Source organism: Pinus tabuliformis, chromosome 7 (genome assembly GCF_031772625.1).
Source record: "Pinus tabuliformis cultivar Carrire ecotype Pingquan chromosome 7, CPIR1, whole genome shotgun sequence".
Lineage (NCBI taxonomy): Eukaryota > Viridiplantae > Streptophyta > Pinopsida > Pinales > Pinaceae > Pinus > Pinus tabuliformis.
In genome coordinates, this window is record NC_142293.1 from 206,852,570 (window position 1) to 206,877,677 (window position 25,108).

At 35.5% G+C, this 25,108-nt stretch overlaps 1 protein-coding gene and 1 pseudogene across 1 annotated transcript; both read left to right on the forward strand.

Annotated features, from left to right (window-relative positions):
- Positions 1–347: 347 nt before the first annotated feature.
- LOC149246587 (uncharacterized) lies at positions 348–2,500 on the forward strand. Its single transcript, XM_089455717.1, has 2 exons — positions 348–1,649; positions 1,746–2,500. Exon 1 carries the CDS (start codon positions 414–416, stop codon positions 1,275–1,277), a length of 864 nt encoding a protein of 287 aa, XP_089311843.1. The 5' UTR covers positions 348–413; the 3' UTR covers positions 1,278–1,649; positions 1,746–2,500.
- LOC149246588 (protein PIN-LIKES 7-like) lies at positions 1,371–18,768 on the forward strand (annotated as a pseudogene).
- Positions 18,769–25,108: the final 6,340 nt, after the last annotated feature.

Consider the following 25,108-nt stretch of genomic DNA (forward strand, 5'->3'; position numbering starts at 1 on the left):
CTATCCATTCAGGTTATGACTCTCGTGAATATTTAGCATGCCATACAGTTCTTGCATTTAGTTTTTCTGCATTTTACTCCTGTAAAAATCCTTTTCTTGTTTGGTCTAGACTCTAAACTGCTCTGTTGGATTGCTTTGTGTTAATCCATCATTTGATATATATATATATATATATATATATATATTTGCAGCTCATGGGACTGGCAATAAAGGAATCGTTGTCCCAGGTCAGTTTTATTTTCCAGGAAAGGAATCATATAGGTTTCATGTTTTACTCCTTAAACTATTATAGATGGAAGCAGAAATGTTGTGGCTGGAACTTAGGTGATGTTTTGCTTGTTCAGATCTTAAATACTGAAAGCAGACAGTTTGCAAATGACTTTGAAGCATCATTCAGAAGCACCTTCAACACAATGCGGCTAATGAAGCAAGCAATCCGTGATGATGATAAGATATCATGTGATTCTGAAGGAAAGTGGAATGCAAACCCATTTGGGCAGATGGCTGATAGTTCATTACGTGGTTTTGTAACAGATGTCAATAGTCACAACATGGTCGTAGAGTGTAAAACAACACGGAGGAAAAAACGAAGTAAGAAACAATGTCAACTGCAGTCAGATGAAATGGGGAAAATGCAAGAAAAAGTATGCAATCTCGATACTGCATGTGAGTATGCATGGAAGACTGGAGATGAAAATGGATTACCCAGTTTACAGCAAAACTTTTCGAAGCAGCAGAGCTTCATGAAAGCTGAATCTCAGGTTGGTAGCAAGTTTTCAGAGGGAATCGAAAATTGCAAGGGCCAAGCCTCTGAAGATAACTATAAAGTTGTAGGTAGTGAGGGTGCAACCTCGCAAGTAACTCTTGCTGGTAATGTGCAGCAGAGTAATTTTGATCATGTGAAGTCCGAAGTAAATGTCCATAGTTGTGGTGCTGGTTTTGGGGAAATTGAAAGAAGTAACTCGGCTATTAAAGATGTGGAAGTGCAGGCTGCACAATGTCCAAAGTTTTTAATGGATAATTCCTTTTCTGTATTGACTGAAAAGACTACAGCTACAGCAAAGGGTTCTGGAGAGAATAGTGTGTCTAATGTCAGAGCGGAAATACATGGGAATAAAGAAACATCAGGGATTCTAGAGGATTGTCAGAAGGTTGTGTTACATGGACATCCACAATGTGAGGAAATCTCCGATAGACAACTGAGGAATTTTTCTGGCTCTTTACCTGAAGCAGCTATGTTATCTGTATTCTCAGATAGAACGGACATTTCCGATTGACAATTTCGGCAAAATGTTCTTAATGTATTTGATAAGTCTGTGAGGGAACAAGAAAGAAGCAACCAATTAAAATCACTCGAGCTCATGCAAAAAATGAAGCAATTAAAACTTGAAGAGGAACAACTTCATATTAATTCAGAGTCGAATATGTTGGCTAGGAACAAATTAATGTTTAACCATTCCAAAGCATTGTTTAAAGAGAGTGCATTCGTAGATGAAAAACAAAAGAGGGCATATGTTGAGCTTAGCAGACAATGTGCAGATGAATTGGCGACGGGGATGATACTCATGCTCCTTGCTTTAGCCTACGGTGTTTCAAGATATTCACGCTCACTCCTTTCAGAAGCGATCACATCATGCCAAGCCACCAAGGTAATTTAGTTGATGTGTATAATATCAAGTCTCAAGATAAGTTGTATATTATTCTTTACATTTCTGTGATTGTTGTTTTGTTCCAATTGTGTGTAGGAATCACAAAAGTCTTCGTGGTTTTCCAACCCAATGGACACTGTAACAGGAAGATTCCGAACTATTGCATGCGAAATTATGGTAATATCCCGTATGCTAGCAGGTGCTGGTTTTGTTTCAGTGATCGTCTATTTATTATTCCACCACACAGTCACAAGCTCTAGTCAGGCTAAGCCAGCAACGATTATCTTGGTTTTACTAGGAGGCTTATGTGGTTGGGCAAGCAAATTCTCTGTGGATAGCCTGGGAGGAAGTGGATTTCATTGGCTTGTACATTGGGAACTGCTTTGTATTCTGCACGCCTTTGCCAATTGTTTTACATCACATTTATTTTGTTTTCTGAATGGCCCGACTTCAAACTCTAGTAGGAGCAGTTTGACACCCTCATGGATTCGTAAGTTTGTTTTCCATGCTACACTAGTTTTAGTTCTTCCAGTGATGGCTGGACTTATTCCGTTTGCTTTTGTTAGGGATTGGACAAAGCATTTTTGTGATATGTTCAAGGATCACGTCCTTGAACCAGTGAGCATGTCTCTGGCATATGGTCCAAGACGTTTTCTCTAGGTGTATTTCTGGAGCATTGTATTTTAGAGTGTATTTTAGGAACTGAACGTTGTCGTTAAGTCCGCAGCTAGCTGTGGATGTAAAAGCTTGTAAAGAAACACTTTCATCAACTGGCCACTTTTTTGTCATGATTCTGTGTACAGTCGTGCAAATCTTCTTAGTACAAGAAGTTGTTCTGTTCCATTTTTCTTGAGCAATAAGCAATCTCATATATTTATTGTAGCGCTCAACTCGAATTCGCTGAAAAGCTAAGTCTGATATCCATTACAAGGACACATGTTTCCATTTTAAGCCATGTGATCCAGTTAGTCATCATAATGATCATGCATATGGATGAATATCTTGAGGATTAAGACATATAGGAAGGGTATAAATTTGTTAGGCACTCCTAAGGACACATGTTTCCATTTTAAGGCATGTGATCCAGTTAGTCATCATAATGTTCATGCACATGCATGAATATCTTGAGGATTAAGACATATAGGAAGGGTATAAATTTCCTGGGCACTCCTAAGTGTTTGTTTTTTTTTTAAACTGCCCTTTTCAGGATATTTATTTTTACCTCTCATTTAAATATAATGATGTATTATGTACTTTTTGTTATGAATATAAGAGCAACTTTTGTTGTGAATATAAAGGTAGCCCATTCATAATATAGAATTATTATGAATTTGCATTTAAAATAACATCATATAATTTTGAATATATTTGAACTTTGACAAAACTTAACAGATTACCTTAGATTTAACAACCTAGACATCATTCCAACTTCTTTTTATGCTTCATTCCCTCATAAATACAATCATTGTTTATGAACAACCAAATGTTGAGCAGGAAGCATGCAATGATACCAAGATAGGTACAATTTATGGGAAGAGGAAAAGTGCTTAAAGCTGCAGTTCACATTCATATTAAATTCGCCATTCAAGAATCACACCCTAGCAGTAGGTAGAATTCCCAATATTTTCTCCCCTCAGTGGTAGCTATCTCAAGTCGCAATCATTATTTGTAGTTCATGGATACCATCCGCATTCTCGACATTTTGTGTATTTATATTTTAAAAAATATAACAAGGTGAATAGAAAAATGTAACAGTCAAAAGGAGTAAACTCAGGGCCCAATAAATCAAATGAATTATTAATTGTGTGAGGACTCGCATTCTCATGGCCATTATGTGAATCAACATGGTGTGGAATAAGGTACATTTGTACTGTTTCCCTAGTAAAAATTGTCATGTTTTAATTATGAGTAAAAATGATCCTCAAATTCAAGAGAAATTTTAGACTTTTTCATTTGAATATGAAAATTTTAGACTTTAGCCTTTCACACACCTACTTTGCTTTGACATGACTGATTGTTGAAATTTATTAAAATGATATCATTCATCCATACACATGTATTTACAAATACAAGTTTCATTGAATTGAAATGCATAGTAAATGTAATACACAGATATTTATACACTTAAATTTTCAGTTTGCCTTTTAATTTGACAGTTTAAGTGCACATCAAACATGCTGCAGTGTTAAAAAGGGCCCTCTAACGAAAAGTATATATATGGCTACTTGTAAATCTTCAATTTTAAATGCACATCAATGATGATGTGATAAAGAAGAATATGTAAACACCCATCAAATTTAATCGTTGCATAGAGGTTTGTTGTTTTTTTGTTATATATCAATATATATTTGTCATTGGCATAGTTTCTGCTGATTACAAATCATTAAACTTGACAATTGAATAGTAACTATTTTGAACACTAAGAGCTTAGGGATAGTCCCCTAATTCATGTTCTTGTTCATCGAATAATGAAAATAGGTAATATTCATCATTAAATTAAACAATTAAAACTATATAATAAATATATTAAATATGATATCAAGTTTTTAATTATTTATATAAGTTTTTAGATAAATTATTTAATTTATGTATCTTTTAAATATATTATTATTTTTTATATAAATGATGAATTATATATCCTTAAGTTTATTTTCAATTTACAAGGTAATATATAAATTTATTTTAATATCATACATATGTAGTTAATTCTCATAGATAACACTAATAAGCTTAGTAGTAACAATGCTTAAAATTAAATGTATTAACAGTTGGCAATCTTAATGCATTAATAATTGATATTTTAGTTGGATGGTAGATTAATTGTTTTCTAGGTGGTTGGGCATCAACACCATGATGTAGGGCATGATTTCAATTGTTACATCATTAGAAGACTATATGTAAGGTCCCTAGAGCCCATGCTCGATACACACCTAAGGAATATGTGATATCGCATGATACTCCACTAGTCAAAATGGACGTTCGAGGTGCTCAATCCATGATTTGGGTGCCATGCTGAGTTGCGATGTGATGAGCACAATTGCACGACACTACCGTGCCCATATCAACAAGTAATGAATCATCTCATGCTACATCCATTGGTTAGTTGCACAACAATGTGCACAGGTCAATAAGAGTGATGTTGCGGTGGCCACAACCAAATTTGGGGTTTCCAATGTACAGCACACGAGCGAGATGGTTAGATTGAGTTGGAATGAAGCGCGGACAAGACATTTGTTAAACGCGCGTGGCGTGCAAGAGATATGTAATCTTGATTAGTTATAATTTGACATGGACACAAAATGAACGGGCGTGTGTTGGTCCATTCCACCCAACCAATGCAACAATTGATGGGCACATGCATCACATGTATATATTCAGAGTGGGGGAAATAAATCAATGGATAGCTCAAAGCACACAAACCACAGATCGTTCAGGCTGAGCGCGTGGTGAACTCCTCGTAGAGTTGACATGACAAAGAGCGTGAGGTGAAGGTTGTGCCCTATCTGTGAGGTAGAGGTGTGTGGGCCAAAGGCTGGGGTTTTGTTGGTTTGTTCTAGGCCACTAAGATTATGTTTTGTGTTGGAACACGAGCCCCAAATTTTGGGTTTTCTCAAAGATCTAAAATTTGGGATCGACAAAGTTGGGTTGGTTTTTGTAACAAAGTTTATTATTAAACTTATGATTTGAGTATTAGGATGGATAATTCCCATTTTACATTGTCTCTTGCATGTGGTGAATTTTTGCAATTGATCATAAGTAAAAGATTGGTTAAGTTAAATTTCAGCTAATAAATGAGCGAAGGCATGGTCCAAGTCTAGTATGCCCACTCTAGGCAATCCATTGGGAAGAACCGCGTTGGTGCCACATGGCGGGAGGATTTCTGGGACCTTGGGTTATGACGACATCTCTAGAGTCATGACACTATATAGGAAAATAAAGGGGGACATATTGCTACTGAATTCACATGATGGACTCTCATGCAAATAGAAGGCACATTCCATAACATCTCCTTCCACAACAATTAACAAGCATACTTAAATTTGTTTATTAAACAACGACTATTTTGATGTGAATTGATTGACCAAATTTTACCAAATTTACATAGCTTCTCTTCAAATGTGTCAAATTTCAAATTTGATCAATGAAATTTAGTGACTTAGATTGCAAGTAATATATACATATCAAAGAAATGTTTTTAAATATTTTTAGATTATTTTTTATCCCATATAATGATATTGTCAAGATTCACAAGAAAGAGTGTGAGAAATGAACAAAACCAACACAAACCCAAACTCCACAATAAAGAGAAAAACAAACTAGCACTAGAGAAACATGAGAGGATATATCAACTATGAAGGGTGCAAACCTAAATAAAGAGTGAACCAAACCACCCTTCACAAGATGATCAATTACAAAACCTTTAAGCAAAACCATTTATTAATGATTATTGATCACAAGATGATCAATTACAAGAGAGTTGTATTTATACATCACTTAAGATTGGGATGGTCTCCCCAAGAGAGGTTATCAACGTGTATGTATAAGGATGACCTTGATATTGGTTTTAACTGAAGCTTATACCATTTTCAACATCCACTAGTAAGCCAAATTAGCAGCCATGAAAAAAGTGATGAATACAAATATGAGTGAGTGATATGTTTTCCTTTAGGTTCTTCTCGCTCACACAAGGAAAAATGGCAAGGCATAATGTGGAGGAAAAGTTCCTCTGCAACTCAATCATTGAGCTATGTCTTGGGCTTGGGGGTGGGGCATACTACAATGAACAAAATATCCTCTTGTAGTGCACATGCCAAGTTTCAAGAAGATAACATTGTTGTAAGCTCAAAACTAAAAATAAAGATTTGAATTGTAGCTTTTGGGAGTAATCGTGAAGATTAACATGGAGCTTGAGGAGTTTTTGGCCATGGAAATCATTTTTTGAACCATAAGCACCATATAGAGAGCCATGTACAAACTCTTTCCCATGGTTGCAAATTTCGAACAACAAACTTGTTAAGAATTTAAAACAAATCCAACAAGCCTAAATGAATACCCATTAAGCAATTTTACATAGTAATTACAAAAGAAATTGTCAAAAGCTTTTATTTCATCAATAATGACAATAATAATCTATTTTTTAAGGTCACAGCCAAGCCAGACAACGAATTGGTGTGTGAGACCCCCTTGTTTATGGGACAAGGGACCTGCCTTTGCGCAACGGTTTGACTGTTAAATTCTACGAAAGTGAACATACTCTACAACCCTCTAGATTTGAACCTATGACCTCTTGCAAGGAAGCAATGTTTTTAACCATTAGGCCCACTCAATACATCCATTGACGGTTTTATAGAAGGTTTATACCATTAAGGTTTATTCCCATTTCCTATCTTCCAGGAAATCCAAGAGGATAGCCCCAAAAAGGAGTCCATGAGGTCTTTCCAGTTGATAGAGCCTTTCTGGGATAAAATAGAAAAGGATGATCTAAACCATGTAGTGACAAATTTCTTCTTTAAATACAACCTTTATAATTTGTTGCCACATATTGAAGCCATTTATTTTTCAACCTAAAATTTGATAGGGAACTTGCAACCGCCTCAGATATATGCAATAGCCCGCAAGCCACATATATCAGAAACTCATAGTTCGACCTAGGACCAAGACGTTCAGAGACCACTAGAACTGGAGCTAGATCCCAGACTCCAATGGGACGCGCATCCTTCCAACCTTACTATGACGGGCCATGTCTCCAGGGACATGAACCCGGGTGGATGGGATCGCAAACCACTCCCTACCACTCGAGCTAAGCACCTGTTGATGACTAGAGCCATTTATTACTCTCCATAGAGTCTTCATAGATAGGGAAGTTCCAAACGTAAATGTATTCTTAAATCCCCAACCTCCAAAGAATTTAGGTAGAGAAAGGGATTCCCACCTAACTCCTTTCTCCTTTTTTCTAGTCCACAAAATACTACACATTTTATGTCCTAATCTATTAACGATAAATTTATGGATTTTTGAAAGTGCCATCCAATAAACAAGGTTACTTTCAAGGAAAAACTTTACAAGTATCACCCTTCCCCCAAGAGAGAGCCACATGAAACACTAGTTATAATTCTATGATCAACCTTTTTAAGGAGCCAAGTCCAATCCTCCTTTAAGTGACAATTTGGTTTCAAGAAAAATCCCAGGCATTTAAGACCTTTGGAAAGAAGCTCCACTTCAAAAGTTAGTATGGACTTTATGAGATTGAGATTGTCATCCTGGGCTCTGTTTTGAAAAAAAAAGTAGATTTTTGTAGGCTAACCTCCATATTGGAGGCTTGACAAAAGAGAGAGATAATTTTGGCATAACATTCCCATTCAACAGAAGATCCATTTCCGAAAATTAAGATATCATAAAAAATAAAAATAAAAAAAGAAAAAAAGATGAGTTATTTGCATTGATCTAGTCACTTTGACCCCTTTTAAATTCCCAACACATTTGGCTTGAAGGATCAGTGTGCTTAAACCTTCAACTATTAACAAAAAAAGTAGAGGAGAAAGGGGACAACCTTGTCTCAGCCCCTAGTGCTACGACAAAAGTTGAAATGGGAGCCATTAATCACCACTACGAAATTGGTCGAGGTTACACACCCCATGTTCTAGTTGGTCACTTCCATATTAAGGCTAGTTTGAAGAGAATCAATCTAAAAGAGTCCAATTGACTTTATCATATGCTTTTACCAGATCCATTTTCAAAATGTGTGCATTGTTTTGTTTTATTTTTTTGTTCCTGTTTTTTCTTTTTCTTTAATTTAATAGAGTAGAGCGTTTCTTGAGAAACTCCATTAACATCGTGGATTTTCCTATTTGGAAAGAAACTAAATAGTTTCAAAGAAATCATCTTAGCAAGTTTTTCTCTAAGATGAATGTATAAGATATTTGCAATAATCTTATATATTAAGTTACACAATGAAATGCCTGAAGTCATTAAAATTCTCAGGTTTTGAACTTTTGGAATTAGAGTAATAAATGTGGCATTAATAACACCTTTAATAGATCCTTTCCTTCTAGCTTCCTCCACCACATGTAAAATCTCATTCCCCATCAGATCAAAGAAAGCTAGGTATAGCTCTACTGTCCACCCATTTGGTCCGTGACTTTTATCTTGCAAACTACTTTAACACCCCTTGACTTCTTCCAAAGTTACATATTTGCCAAGTCTAGCGGAATCATCCTCTGAAAAGAACTTTAGAAAATTTTGAAGTACTTTCAATTGGGCAGAAATATTATTAATACCAGGATTTGTAAAAATATCCATGAAATGCTCCTTTGCTTCCTTCTCTAAATCTTTTTGGGAGCTTCTAATTATCCCCTTCTCGTCCTTAATCTCCCTGATAGAGTTGTGATTTATTCTATAGTTTGCAAACTAGTGGAATTTTTTTTTATATATATTTCCATCCTCGCCTTTATCCAAATAGCTATGCTTTTCATCCTTCATTCCTCTTCTTCCGATTTTAAGATCTGGGATATTTTTCTCTTCCAAATTGCAGAGGTAACCTCTTCAGGAAAAATTGTATTCACATAAGCCTGAAAAATTCTATCAAATTCAGATTCATTATGTATAAGATTTGCTTTCTGATCTTGTTTTTTAAGCTTATCCCATTCCTTCACCCTAAGTTTTAAAAATTTCATCTTATACACCCAACTTTACATGGCTGCATCGAAAGCTTTGTTTGAAAGCTCTTGCTGACTCTTTCTCATTAGGGAAACAAAAGACACATCCTCCATCCACGTGGGATTGAATTTGAAAGGATAATGTATCTTATAAGTATCAAAGTCCAATTGGAGGAAGATTGGGGAGTGATCAGAAATGTTAGCCGGACAGGTCCAAGATTAGAACCTACCAAGACTTTTCAAGAGGGAATCAACCAAAAGGAATATTACCAATCTTTTAGCTATCCCACTCTCATCCACCCTGCCAGTTGTCTAGGCCAGTCCCATAGGGGAAGGTCTGATATCAACAAGGTTAGAATCTTGAACCAGTGGAGAGAAATAAGGAGCTAAGGGGTCAACCCAGGCCCTAGCTCCCCAAATTTTAGAAGTCGAGATGGTGAAAGTGAGGTCCCCAACAAAAATGATGGGCTAATCAAGTAGAAAACCACTTTCTTGCAACTAGTTCAAAAAATTTCGCCTATTATCACAAGGTCCATAAAGTTAAGTAGCTTTATGGGGGTGTTCAATGCTTCTAGGGAGCCTTCCAAGATGATACTAGCCCATGAAAAGTAAGACTTAAGATCAACAACATTAGGATTCCATGTAGTCAACAGATCCCCTGATAAATCCACAATATTAATAGCACAAGCCTTTCAATCTAGACAAAGTTAAAAGGAAATAATCACAAGCTTTGCCCCTACCACCATTGTTTCCTGAATAATGACAATAGACATCTTATGATCTTTAGAGTTCTTTTGAGGGAGTTTTTCTTACTTTATCCCCCACTCCCCTAATATTGATCAACATCACTATCACAGGGGACCTTCCTGAGAGGGCATCTTAGCTCTAAGCGCCCTTTGTTCCTCAGAGAAAGACATATTTTCGGAATACAAACCTCCTTTGATAGCACCCTCCTAGGCCAAGGCTTTCTTGTTATGTTTTTTCTACCTAATGGTCACATTGCTAAAGGAAGAGTTCAAATTCTGACCCTTCGTCTATTTAGGCTCTAGATTTGAGTGAACAGGGAGAGGAATGAGGTTTAAATTTTCTTTAAAGGAAGGAGATTGAGGAAGTCAAGCAGGTTTGAAGAGAACCATGTGCTAACACTAGGGGAGGATGAGTATGAGGGAGTAGAAGCATACCCCAAATGAACAAGAAGGTCACCAATCAAGTCAGAGTTCCGAAAAGGCAAACCAGAGGAAGAATTAGTGAAACTATTGGTGCAAAGAGAGGACAATGAAACATCCGACTTCCTTAGCACAATGTTAACAAACTTTTCAAGACCAAAGAATTTTGGATAGGTCTTAGGTGCCACCACCAAGTTAGGCAAAGGAGGGATATGATCATGATATAAGTTATTATGATTGCTAAGATTAAAAAATTCTATGTTATTAACAATGTAAGAAGCAGTAGAAGTACAAGAAGAAAAATGTGAAGTACCCATTTCAAACTTTTCTACCAATAATAGCTCCTCAGAGGAAAGAAGCTTTGACAACATGCTTGTGATTTCTTCCCAAAATGAATGATCATCCTTCAAGCAATCACTATGATCAACCCCTTTCAGATCACCAAGCCTAGGATGAAAATAATTTCATTGATAAACGAATGGAAGAAAATAAGAACCTTCAACATTAGAGCACTGAAACTATAGGAAAGCTCCACTGCTCACAGGGGGGCCCTGAATCATCCACACCTCCAACAACAGGATGAGACCCATGAGATTAATCCTTTGTGCTAGCCAAATCTTCAAAAGTAAGATTCCCTTGAATATTTCCCAGTACTCCCTCCTTTGACTTTGCTAGAACATTTCCATCGTGAAACTCGACAAAAAAAATGTGTATTCGAGACCAGAAGAATCATGAATAATGGAGGAAGGTCCACCATAGAGTTTGACCGCCTGATTTTGACTTCAAAAATTAGGGCAAGAAGCCTTAAGACAACATACAATACATCTGAACAAGACTCTCCAATAGTCCAAACGCTGACGAAATGTCTTCCCATGTGTAATTTCAATCTCCCTTGGCAGATCGAATGTGACAACACACTCCACCAAAACTCGAAGAATCCGCTTTTCAAACCTTACCAAGACCAAGTTGTCAAAGAAAATGAATTTGCCAATCACATTAGCCACCTTGATAATAATCTGCCTCTTCTGGAACTGCAAAGGAAAAGCCACAAGTTTACCCATAGGTTTTGGGTTTTAGGTTTCTTAGTGAAGGGGTCAAAATCCACGTGCCACCTCTTTAACCATAAGTTCCCACTGCTAATCACCCAGTTTTTGTGTAAAATCAGTGCCAAGTGATTCTTTGCTAGAAAGTGGAAGTGTTTCCAATTGTTGACAAGGAGACACACACACAAGGTGTAACCAAGTAAGGGTTTTGAGGACCATGTAACCCAAATCATGAGTTGGTCTGTAAGGAGATAAAATTACCAACCAAGGCCTTTCTAGAGAGGCCTCCATATGATCCAAATCCATGTCGACCCCCAATGTAAGAGTAGTTTTCTCCATGCGAGCCGTCAATGATTTTTCTTTTCTAGTGATTTTGTCTTGTCTCTGCGCTCTCACCGTGACCCTTGAATCTTGGAATTATTCCTGAAAAAGACAACCATCCCCGAAGAATGCAGAATCGGTCTCTCCACAGGTGTGGAACCACATGACTAGAGTGTCGCAGAAGCCCTAAGCTTTGGAACTAATTTCTCAACAATCCACAAAATGGGTTTTGAAAGACTGTTAAAAATTATGTTGCATTGGTTTTGGGGATGGGGGAGCGATGGTTATGTAGGACACATCCCCAGAACGGCTAGAGCGTGCCCCCAAATTTTTCAGTGGACGATGGCTTGGGGACGACAATATATATATATATATATATGCTAGAATTCAATATTAACATTTGTAGTGGTTTCAAGCTTGTAAGCATACCAAGCTATACTTCATAGTATTATGCACAGCCCTTACTACATGAGGGAGTGCCCAAAACGGGCCGAACGAACAAGCACAAGTCACACGAGCGGTCACAACTTAGTATTTTTGGCACGACCACATGTGCTCTGACGCCCACAAGTGACACGACCGGACCCGCCTGAATATGTTTCCATGGGCACCCATACATGACACGACTCAACCCGCTAAAAGATATTTGGGGTTTCCATGGGCGCCCAACTCGAATGAAGGCACAAGGGAGCGCTCGACAAACGCGTTGCACGAATGAGCACAAGGTACATAGGTGGTCACAACTTAGCATTTCTAGGACAACCTCGTGTGCTCGGGTGCCCACAAGTGACATGACCAAACCCACCCGAACGTTTTTCCATGGGCACCAACCCGCCCGAAAGATATTTGGGGTTTCCATGGGCGCATGCCCCAAACAAAGGCATGAGGAAGTGCTCGAAAAACGGCTGCATGAACATGCAGAGGACACATGGGCAGTCACAACAGCTTTTCTGGCATGGCCCATGTGCTTGAGTGCCCACACACCACTCGACCTGGCCCGCCTCACCCCGCCCCGCCCCACCCCAACGCGTTTCCATGGGCGACAAGCACCCAAAGGGATCAAATTCCATAGCTTGCAAACCTCTTTTATCTGCAAAAAAATAAAATAAAAAAATGTACTTCAATTAAAAGGCGCTCCAAGAATGTCTCGAAATCCGGATATAACAAATTAGTTGGAACGACAATGTACCTAAAAATAGCTCGAAAAACCATTAAATGCAAAGAAGAAAACTCGGAAGAACGGGATGATATCATTTGACAGGTATTTATATATTAAATACCACCTCATTGTCATGTATAGGTAGGCATTAAGGCCACCTCAAGTAGATGGGCATATGTGTAGAATTTCAGCTCAAACCTGGAGATCATGTGTTTTTGGAAGCTAACTACATAGAAAGAATTGTAGTTTGTAGGATATTTTCGACAAAATGCCAAAAATTATGCGTTGAACATAGCATATGTGTTGGTCATGGAAGCATGATTTGGTTATAACCTGAGATTACATAAGTGGAGAAGGGATTACCCCTGTAAAGGGAAAACGTCCAGTGAGTACCATCACAGAGCAAGGGTTTCGCAGAGGAAGGGAAACTCAGAGCTAGGGTTTTCAGCAGCCATCACTTTGGTTTTCGACGAAGCTCTCCATGCCAAAAGACTAAGCTAGGCTTCTCACAAACTGGTCGCTGATTTGAGGTAGGATTCTCACAAGCCTGCATCCACCGAAAACCCAGAAGCCAAAATCCAAAAAACTCTGGCACCAACATGCCAACAGAACTAGGGATCACCGCTTGGAACAAATGATTCACCATTACTGAGTTTGGGATCATCATCACAGAGCAAGGGCTTCACAAAGGTAGGGAAAAATCTGAGCTAAGATTGGTCAGAGCTAGGGTTTCCAGAGCTTCATGGCATTTTGCAGAAGAAAAGGAACTCGAATGAGATAACTCCCCACTGATAGCCACACCCAGAATAAATTACAAATGCAAAGGCGGAAATGTATATGCAACTTGTTCCCTATGGAAGTTTGGTCATTTCGGCGCCCGATGGAAGTTTGGTCATTTTGGCGAATAAATTATTTAGCGGCTAAGTTGAACCCATCATTCATAGCCTATCGTTGATACCCTCTCTGTATTTGATAGCTTATTATATAATCTATCGCTGATACCCTGTCTGTATTTGATAGTTTATGATGATACTCTATCTGTAGTTGATAGGTTATCGAGCTATTTGATATTCTTATACCTTATCAGGATTTGATAGCCTATTGATGATATCCTATCGGGATTTGATAGCCTATTGATGATATCCTATCAGATTATGGGATAACTTATCAGTATTTGATAGTTTATCTCTGAAAGCCTATCGATTATGTGATAGCTTATCGATATTTGATAGTTTATCTATGAGAGCTTATCGATTATGTGATAGCTTATCGGTATTTGATAGTTTATCTCTGATAGCTATCGATTATATGATAGCTTATCTCTGACAGCATATCGATTATATGATAGATTATCGGATTACGGTGATAATTTATTGTTGATATCTTATCGGATTATGGTGATAATTTATTGTTGATAGCTTATCGGATTATGATGATAATCTATCGGGGTATTTGATACCCTATTGGATAATGCTGATACGCTATCGGTATTTGATAGCCTATTGTTGATACCCTATTGGGTAATGCTGATACGCTATCGGTATTTGATAGCCTATTGTTGATACCCTATTGGGTAATGCTGATACCCTATCGATATTTGATAGCATATAATTGATACCCTATTGGATAATGCTGATACGCTATCTGTATTTGATAGCCTATCGTTGATACCCTATCGAATAATGCTGATACGCTATTGGTATTTGATACCTTATAGGTATTTGATACCCTATCGGTATTTGATAGCCTATCGTTGAGACCCTATCAGATTATGTTGATAGCCTATCGTTGATACCCTATCAGATTATGCTGATACCCTATCGATATTTGATAGCCTATCGTCGAGACCCTATCAAATTATGTTGATACCCTATCGGTATTTGATAGCCTTATTGATACCCTTTCAGATTATATTGATACCATATCGGTTTTTGATAGCCTATTGCTGATACCGTATCGGTATTTGATATCCTATCGGTATTAGATAAGCTATCGATGATAGCCTATTTGTATTGGATAACCTATCGTTGACATCCGATCTGTATTGGATAGCCTATCGGTGATAACATATAATATTTATTGGATAACCTATCGGTGATAATCTACTTTTACTCTGATAACTTCTCCACTGAAAGGAAACACTGCTTATATGCCTGAGATAAGCGGCCAGATTTTGAAGATCCGATGGTCCATATTGCCCGAGATCCGAGGGTCCAGATCTGCCATTATCTGACAGCCCAGATCTTCCTGAGCCGATGGATCAAATCTGTCGATATTTGACGGTCCAGATATGCATAGATCAACGGCCCAAATCAACCCAGATCTGACGGCTCATATTTTCCAAATCTGACGGCCCAGATTTGACGATATTGGACGGTCCAGATCTGCCAAAATCGAATGGCCCAGATCAGCCAAATCAGATGGCACACAGTTTTTAGATCCAACAGTGCAGATCTACTCATTCGGACGACTCAGATCTATCGACATTTGACGGTCCAGATCTGTGTAGATTCGACGACCTAGATCTGTAAGATTTGATGGCCTAGATCTGTGCATATTGAACAGTCTAGATCTGAAAGATCTACGGCTCAGATTTTTTGGATCCGACGACCCATACCACTTGATATTGGGCGGACCAGATCGACCAATATCTGATGGCCCTGATCTGCCAAGATCTGACAACCCAAATTTGATGATATTGGACGGTCCAGATCTGCCAAAATCCGATGGTCCAGATCGGCCAAATCGGATGGCACACAGTTTTTAGATCCAACGGCCCAGATCTGTGTATATTGGATGGCCTAGATCTGCAAGATCTAACGGCCCAGATCTGTGCATATTGAACGGCCTAGATCTGCGGCTCAGATTTTCTGGATCTGACGGCCCATATCGCCTGACATTGGACGGCCCAGATTTGGCAAGATTGGACGGCCCATATTTTCCAGATCCAACGGCGCAGATTGGCCGAGATCCAATGGCCCAAATTTTCGTGATCCGACGGTGCATATTTTCCTAGATCGGCCCAGAGCGGACTGTAAGGTGCTTGCATGCTTTAGCAGGGATGAAGCGCTTCCTCTCGGTCCAGACCAGTAGCATCGTGCGCTAATATGTGATCCCGAACGCCTGTTCCAACAATGGCGATATAGATAATGATGAAAGATTTATATACTGATGAAAGGAGACCCCGACTTCCTCGCCTGTGCCGAAATTGGTAACAGAGGCGAATCCTCATGAGGCACAGGGAGAATCGCGCTTATATGCCCGATAACTTCTCAGTGCGACAACTTATCTGCAGAAAAATAAATTTCCTTATCTGCCGCATAGCTCATAGCTTATAGCTTACTTATAGTCCAATAGACTTCTAGTAATACAGCAAATTGAGGCGTGCCTTAATTTTGTTGGAATTCCTTACGAATGGACGCCCGAGATGACAGGACAGATGATTAGTGGTGTACAATGACTGCTCTTTTATTAGGATTTTTCAAATTTGTGGATCGGCAGGTTTGGCCTCATCAATTGTAGAAGGATCTCTCTCCAGAGATATCCTCGGTTAGATCGTCTCTAGAAAATGGGGAAATTGGTGCTTTGATCAACTATTTTCCTGGGGGAAAATGATTAAGTCACGTCTGAAAAGCTTTCCATTTATTCATTTGTCTGCAAATAGAAGTCCAATCACACGAACTGTGTCACAGGTTGAACTGGTAATATTTCTAGAATTTATATGGAAGGATCGATTGCATGGTTCTGCTGAGCATTGGTGGATATTGGTTGAGGGGTCCGAGAAATATTTTGATAGACTGTCAGAAGAACGAAAGAAACTTAGTGTTCATTGTATTTCAAAAATTTATATATGGGAGATGGTTTACGTCATGGCAACATTTTTATACTACTTAAGATGAAGTTTAGCGATATAATGAGATTAAGATGAAGTTTAGAGAAATAATGAGATTACTCATAGTGAAGTTACAATGTTTGGTTTTAGTTTTCATTTTATATTAACATTCCATTTTCATGGATTTCAAATGGAGAGAGTTGAAACATATAAAACTGAAAAGTCCAAAAAAAAGTTTGGAGTTTCCATTTGGTTGACTATATTTATTTTTAGATAGTTATACTCCTTATCCCTATTGTTAAATTGGATACGCTACTAAAAACAAACAAAAATCCTAAAGCCAATGTAAGGAGGAGACCAAAAGTCTAAATAAGTTTGTTTGGTAATTTAGATATATATGTTTCAAATAAAAGTTGATTCATGTATTTGTGTTCTAGTCTGATATGAGGAGACCAAAAGTCTAAATAAGTTTGTTTGGGAATCTAGATATATATGTTTCAAGTAAAAATTGATTCATGTTTTTGTGTTCTAGTCTGATATTCTATTGGTTATTGCAGGTTGCAGGATTTATCCTTGGAGCATTCGCACAAGCAAACAAGCAAAGGATTTACTTGTTAGTGTATCTTCTCCTCTTCGAGTAATCCAAGACTCCATTTCTTTACTGGGGTATGCATCTCTATGATCAATCTTTAGTACATCTTGTGTAATGTTGAATTTTATTTTATAATAATAAGTGAACATTATAGTTGCTACCTCCGATAGGTCATGGTTGAATGTATCGTTGAAAAACATAAGCGTTTAGTTCTTGAATCAGCTTACTTTCCTTTTTCTCAGCTTTTTCGTAAAGTATATTTGTTTCTGACCATTTCAGAATTGATTGATATTTGGTTGTTGGGAACCAATATGAAATGCTAGAATCAAGCATTTACACAACTGAATTTCTGATTGTCTATCTTTGGTGTAGAGATGGAACCATCCCAGGCATCACCTTTGTATTGGGAGGAAATTTAGTCAAATGTACTCTATATTTGTCTTGAAAATATTTATAGTCAGAATGTAGCGTTGTTGTTTAGGCTGGATGTGAAAGCTTTTGATTTTGTTGATCGTAATAATGCATTATGATGAACGGTAATATATTTCCTTTTCCTTTTCATTGCTAAATGATGTATAATCCAATGCATGGCTATCTTTACAGGTTTAAGCTCTTCAAAGCTAAGACCTGTGATTATTGTACTGGTTATCTGTGTGAAGCTCGTATTACTTCCATTGATTGGAATATTCGTAGCTAAAGGAGCATCCGATCTTGGGTTATTACCAGAAGATCCATTGTATCACTTTGTTATGATGATCCAATACGCAGTCCCACCAGCTATGAATATTGGTGAGTAGCATGGTTCACATATCTCAACTGTACATCCAATTTCAATCACATGATTTTTCCAATTCATCATCATATTTTCATTTCAACTATCCTAATAGTTACTTTGACAGCTCAATTTTTTTTGTTAATTTTAGGAAGTCCCAACAATGGGACATGTTCTAGTCATTGTTGTTTTATTATTTGATCAAAGATGGAAAATTATAGAAATTAAGAACTATCAGGTTACACCAAAATCAAGCAACTAGTCATTGTTGTTTTATTATTTGATCAAAGACTAAAAATTATAGAAATTAAGAACTATCAGGTTACACCAAAATCAAGCAACTTATCTCATGCAAATAATTCTAGTTTGGTCAATACATATTTCTAATTTTCTGGTCTTTAAGCATATGAGTTCTTTCTGGCTAAGAGGAGGTGAATTTGTGTTAATGCAGGAACAATGTCACAATTATTCAATGTGGGGGAACAAGAGTGCTCTGTGCTTTTCTTATGGAATTATCTGCTGGCAGCTATTTCCATCATCTTCTTGTCAACAGTCTACATGTGGATATTGTTTCCATAAAAAAATTCTAAGTTCATTTTGTAAAGCTCATTGGATGCATCATTCAATGAATATTGAACACTGATTAGTGTTCTTTGGTTCAATTCATTATTTATATTTATATAATGCATTGTGGAAATTCCCTTTTAAGAATATCATTCATCTTCTTCCCACTTGGGATGGTTCAAGAATATCATTCATCTTCTTCCCACTTGGGATGGTTCAATAGTTCTCTCGAAATCATTATATATTCTTACCAAAAGTCTAAATAAGTTTGTCTGTATTGGAGTTTGTATTGGAGTTTTCAATAGTTCTCTGGAAATCATTATATATTCTTACCGAAAGTCTAAATAAGTTTGTCTGTATTGGAGTTTGTATTGGAGTTTTCTTTCGATTGACTATATTTTTCAGATAGTTGTACTGAAATTACGAAAAATAACAAAATCCTAAAGCCAATGTAAGGAGGAGACAAAGTTTGTCTATATTGGAGTTTTCATTTGATTGACTATATTTTTCAAATAGTTGTATTGCTTAATGCCTAATGTTAAATTGGATATGGGAGTTGCATACAATGTTTGGGTTTTAGTTTTCATTTTACGACAAGTTGCAATTTAGCTTTGCTTGCTAAAGTGATTTATAAAAACCAAACAAAGTAGAAAAAAGAATATTCTAAGCTCTTCAAAATGTTTGGGTTTTAGTTTCCATTTTACGACAAGTTGCAATTTAGCTTTGCATCCTAAAGTGATTTATAAAAACCAAACAAAGTAAGAAAATGAATATTCTAAGCTCTCGAGTTGAAACATATAAAACTGAAAAGTCCAAAAAAGTTTGTCCCTGTTGGAGTTTCCATTTGGTTGACTATATTTTTTTTAGATAGTTGTAATCCTTAATCCCTAATGTTAAATTGGATAAGCCATTTGGTTGACTATATTTTTTTAGATAGTTGTAATACTTAATCCCTATTGTCAAATTGGATAAGCTAAAAAAAAAAAAAAAAAAAATTAACGAAATCTTAAAGCGAATGTAAGGAGGAGACCAAAAGTCTAAAGAAGTTTGTTTGTATTGGAATTTTCATTTGATTGCCTATATTTTTCAGATAGTTGTATTGCTTAATGCATAATGTTAAATTGGATATGCGAGTTGCATACAATGTTTGGGTTTTAGTTTTCATTTTACGACAAGTTGCAATTTAGCTTTGTTTGCTAAAGTTATTTATAAAAACCAAACGAAGTAGAAAGATAAATATTCTAAGCTCTTCAAAATGTTTAAGTTTTAGTTTTCATTTTAATATTAACATTCCATTTTCATGGATCTCAAATGGAGAGAGTTGAAACATATAAAATTGAAAAGTCCAAAAAAGTTTATCCCTATTGGAGTTTCCATTTGGTTGACAATATATATTTTTAGATAGTTGTACTCCTTAATCCCTATTGTTAAATTGGATAAACTATTGAAATTAAAAACAAAAAAAAAAACAAGAAAAGCAAAAACAAAAACAAAATCCTAAAGCCAATGTAAGGAGGAGACCAAATGTCTAAAGAAGTTTCTCTGTATTGGAGTTTGTATTCGAGTTTTCATTTTATTGACTATATTTTTCAGATAGTTGTACTGCTTAATGCCTAATGTTAAATTGGATATGCGAGTTGCATACAATGTTTGGGTTTTAGTTTTCATTTTATGACAAGTTGCAATTTAGCTTTGCTTGCTAATGTGATTTATAAAAACTAAACAAAGTAGAAAAATGAATATTCTAAGCTCTTCAAAATGTTTGGGTTTTAGCTTTCTTTTTACATTAACATTCCATTTTCATGGATCTCTCTCAAATGGAGAGATTTGAAACATATAAAACTGAAAAGTTCGAAAAATTTTATCCCTATTGGAGTTTCCATTTGGTTGACTATATTTTTTTAGATAGTTGTACTCCTTAATCCCTATTGTTAAATTGGACAAGCTACTGAAAACAAAAAAAAACAAAAACAAAATCCTAAAGCCAATGTAAGGAGGAGACCAAATGTCTAAAGAAGTTTCTCTGTATTGGAGTTTGTATTCGAGTTTTCATTTTATTGACTATATTTTTCAGATAGTTGTACTGCTTAATGCCTAATGTTAAATTGGATATGCGAGTTGCATACAATGTTTGGGTTTTAGTTTTCATTTTATGACAAGTTGCAATTTAGCTTTGCTTGCTAATGTGATTTATAGAGACTAAACAAAGTAGAAAAATGAATATTCTAAGCTCTTCAAAATGTTTGGGTTTTAGCTTTCTTTTTACATTAACATTCCATTTTCATGGATCTCTCTCAAATGGAGAGATTTGAAACATATAAAACTGAAAAGTTCGAAAAATTTTATCCCTATTGGAGTTTCCATTTGGTTGACTATATTTTTTGAGATAGTTGTACTCCTTAATCCCTATTGTTAAATTGGATAAGCTACTGAAATTATATTAAAATATATATATATATATATATATATATATATATATATATATATTCGTAAAGCCAATGTAAGGAGGAGACCAAATGTCTAAAGAAGTTTGTCTGTATTGGAGTTTTCATTTGATTGACTATATTTTTCAGATAGTTGTAATGCTTAATGCTAAATTGGATATGTGAGATGCATACAATGTTTGGGTTTTAGTTTTCATTTTACGACAAGTTGCAATTTAGCTTTGCCTGCTGAAGTGATTTATAAAAACCAAACAAAGTAGAAAAAATGAATATTCTAAGCTCTTCAAAATGTGTTTCGGCAAGACTAACGCTAACATAAACATACTATTCACACACTATGTATCACATGGGTGCTTATCAATTTTATCACATCATATGGTCACAACCTTGAAGGGCAATCTTACAATAGACGAATTAAGTGTTGTGGATCCATCATCTAACCATATTTTTTTGTACCAATAAAGCATTAACTAAGTTTGTCACTATCTTCATTTAATCCACATTCATCTGGAAAATTTAGTTGGTTAATGGTCTAACCATGACACTCAAGAAGAGCATGTTTCCGAATATTTCACAAGGTTTATGTCATATTGCTACATCATCTTGTTGTTTTGTGCTAAAGAAGGTTTGTGTTAGTCATTCTTAATAACAATCTCATTTTCAAATGACGTTCGGGCTATTACTTATATGACAAAAATATATGCATGTTATCAATTGCAACATGGTAAGGCATTACAATAGTGACCCAATAAACAAGTTGATAGGTTGTGGTTGGCTAATTTAACATAATCATTTTGAAAATAGTGTACAATGCAATCATGTGACCAAACATGGTGAATGAAACAATAATTTTAGAAAAGGTTTCCCTAAAGGGACATTGTGGTAGTGGTATTAAAGACTAAACTTATTTAAAACAAATAATGGTTATGGATCTGGGGATAAGCCAATACTAGAAGAAATGAAATTCATGCACATGGAACATTTGCAATCATAATTTTGGTATTCATCTATTCAAAACATCATAATTTTGATATTTATCTATTATTGTCATTTTAATGTGTTATTAATAAATACATTTCATTTGGTTATATCAAACATTTTTCAATTATCAATAAATTTTAGTTGTTCAATTTATGATTAAAGTTGAAATGACATTTTCGAAATGCATTTATAAATTTAATAGGTTGATTACAAAACATTAACATGCATACTTATTATTAAAATATTAACTTTAGTTTTTGAATAAATGGAATGTCCATTATAAGGTACAATATTAAAATATTAACTTTAGTTTTTGAAGAAATGAAATGTCTATTATAAGGTACAATGTTGACTTGATAGATCAATTCAACAAACATTCTAATCCATTGCAAAATACAATATTATTATGGACCACGCAACTCAAACTAATTGTAAAAATCTAATATAAAATTGTTGTGATGCATCTCTTAAATGGTTCACTTAACAAAATTCAAATTCAAAACATAAAATTCATAGAAAGATAAACATTAGATATAAAGCTAAAATGTTTCCACTACATAGTTAATATTATATAATAAAATTACAAATAATATTCAATAATAATAACTAGTTACAATAATTAAGACATCCAAATGCTATTGGCAAGCATGCAAGCTTTTAACATTGCTAATAGTTGAGTAGTGATTTCTTTTTAAAGAATAAATAGATTCTATTTCCTCTACATAATTTCAAGAGAAATTAATAAGTAGCTCAAATTAGAGAATAATAATTATAATTATAATGAGAATATAATGAAATATTATTATTCTACAATGCATAACAATATATAAAGCATCATTATTCAAATATTGCAAAGATATTCTCTTTACATGGTATTACCATTCTCATATGCATTGAGATTATTTGCAACCAAAAAACAAAACAAAACAAAAACAACTAATTAATTTTTTTCTCATGCCCTTTATACAATGCCTTCTGTTGAATTTGCATTGCATTTTTGAAAGGGATTTTGGAACCTTGTAGTAAAATCACGCTGACATAAAAGTATCATCATTCAAATATTGCAAAATATTTCTCTACATGATATACCATTTTCATGCACACATTATTTACAATGATAACAAGAAACAAAATGTGTAAAAATTTTCTCCTACTCTTTATACCTAGCCTTTTGTTTAGTCTACTTTGCATTTTTGAAAGGGATTTTGAAACCTTATAGGAAAATCATGCTAGCTAGTTGGATATAGGGATACTATGTGTTGTGCAAAATAAAACTAGCCCACATTCACTGCACTGGCATCCCATCTTTATTGAAAGGGTATTTTAAAACCTTATAGGCAAATCATGTTGGCATAAGAGTCTCATCATTGTGAAAATATTATGTTTAGATAGTGTAATTTTTTGTCTTGCTGAGCGTCGGTGGATATTGGTTGAGGGATTCAAAAAATATTTTGATAGACTGTAAGAAGAACGAAAAAAAAGTAGTCTTTGTATTTCAAAAATTTATATAGAGATGTTTTACTTCATGACAACCTTTTTATACTAATTAAGTGTCTTGAGTCAAACAAATCAAATCATTAGAGGATAATCCTTGCTTAAAGAAACATCCCCCCTCGCCCCCCCCCCAGAAATTGGGTGCCAAAGTTTGGGTTGGTTCCCGATTGAGATTGTTATCTAGTTCAATGCCAACTTCCAACTTGAAGATTGCTCTTCATACCCACTTATGGTTTGCCCTTCTTTGAAGACTAATAAAATTGTTTTTTCATCTTAAAACCCTGTTTGGTCTTTCCCAATTGCTTCTTACATTGGCACAGGGGAAAAAAACTAGCCATCCAAACTCCACTTTTCTTGTAAATGAATAGAATACATCGCCTTTGAATTTGCATTTTTATGACATGAATGAACCTGCTAATCATGGCAAAAAGGAAGGGGCGGTCCTTCAATGTTTTGGCATGACCAATTTTCATCAATGAACCTTAGATATGTTATGCCTTCCATTCCATGAGGAGCATTTGTTATTATACAAAAGCTTTTTGAGCATGTCAAAGCTAACATAATCCTTGCAATCATGGGTGAACATGATCCTTGCAATCATTGGCGTATCTGATGCTTTTGAAAAATGCCCAGCTTGCAGAATGGTAGATGCCACCGTTTATGATAATGATGACAAATTTGAAGGTAGAGAGAGAGATGATATCCTTGCATGGATCTCCCACTCCCGTAGGGGTAAGTGTTCACTTACCCCGATGTGCCACCGCGCCAACCTTTTGATATTACTAGGCAAAACATATGGTAGTTTTCCATTGGATCTCATGAATGAATGACATTTTTTAAAGAGAATATATATATATATATATATATATATATATAACAAGAGATTAACAATCTTATCATAAGTAATAAATAATAAAAGTTATACCAAATTATATGATTTTTTGAAAAATGAATTCATACCTCTCATATAATAGGTTTTATATGAATTTTTGAAAAATGAAGACGGAAATGAAAATCAATGCCAATGAAAGCATTGATTCATGATCATGAAATTTAGCTCTGTTTTTCCATATATTTAGAAGAATTTCATGATCAATAAAAAATCTTGTTAAACCCTATCAATAAGTAATCAATGTTTCATCAATTAAAATTATGTGTCAACCTATAAGAACATCGACTAAAAGGTCACTGAGCACAAGACGTTATTTCCATTTGAAAACAATGTAGTAAATCAAAATGTCTCATTGCAAGGACGTTATTTCTTTTGAAAAACAATGTAGTAAATCAAAAAATCTCATTGCGGACATGTAGATGGTATCAAAAGCTTCCCGGTTTTCAAACTTTCAACGTTATTTCCATTTGGAGTGTGTTGAATAAAGTTGTGTATGCTATAAAACAGGGCTTAACAAATGGAGAAGAGGAAACAATGTAATAAA

What these genes read in the sequence shown, in the direction of transcription:
- LOC149246587 (XM_089455717.1), top strand. Translation starts at nt 414, where the DNA reads ATGCGGCTAATGAAGCAAGCAATCCGTGATGATGATAAGATATCATGT.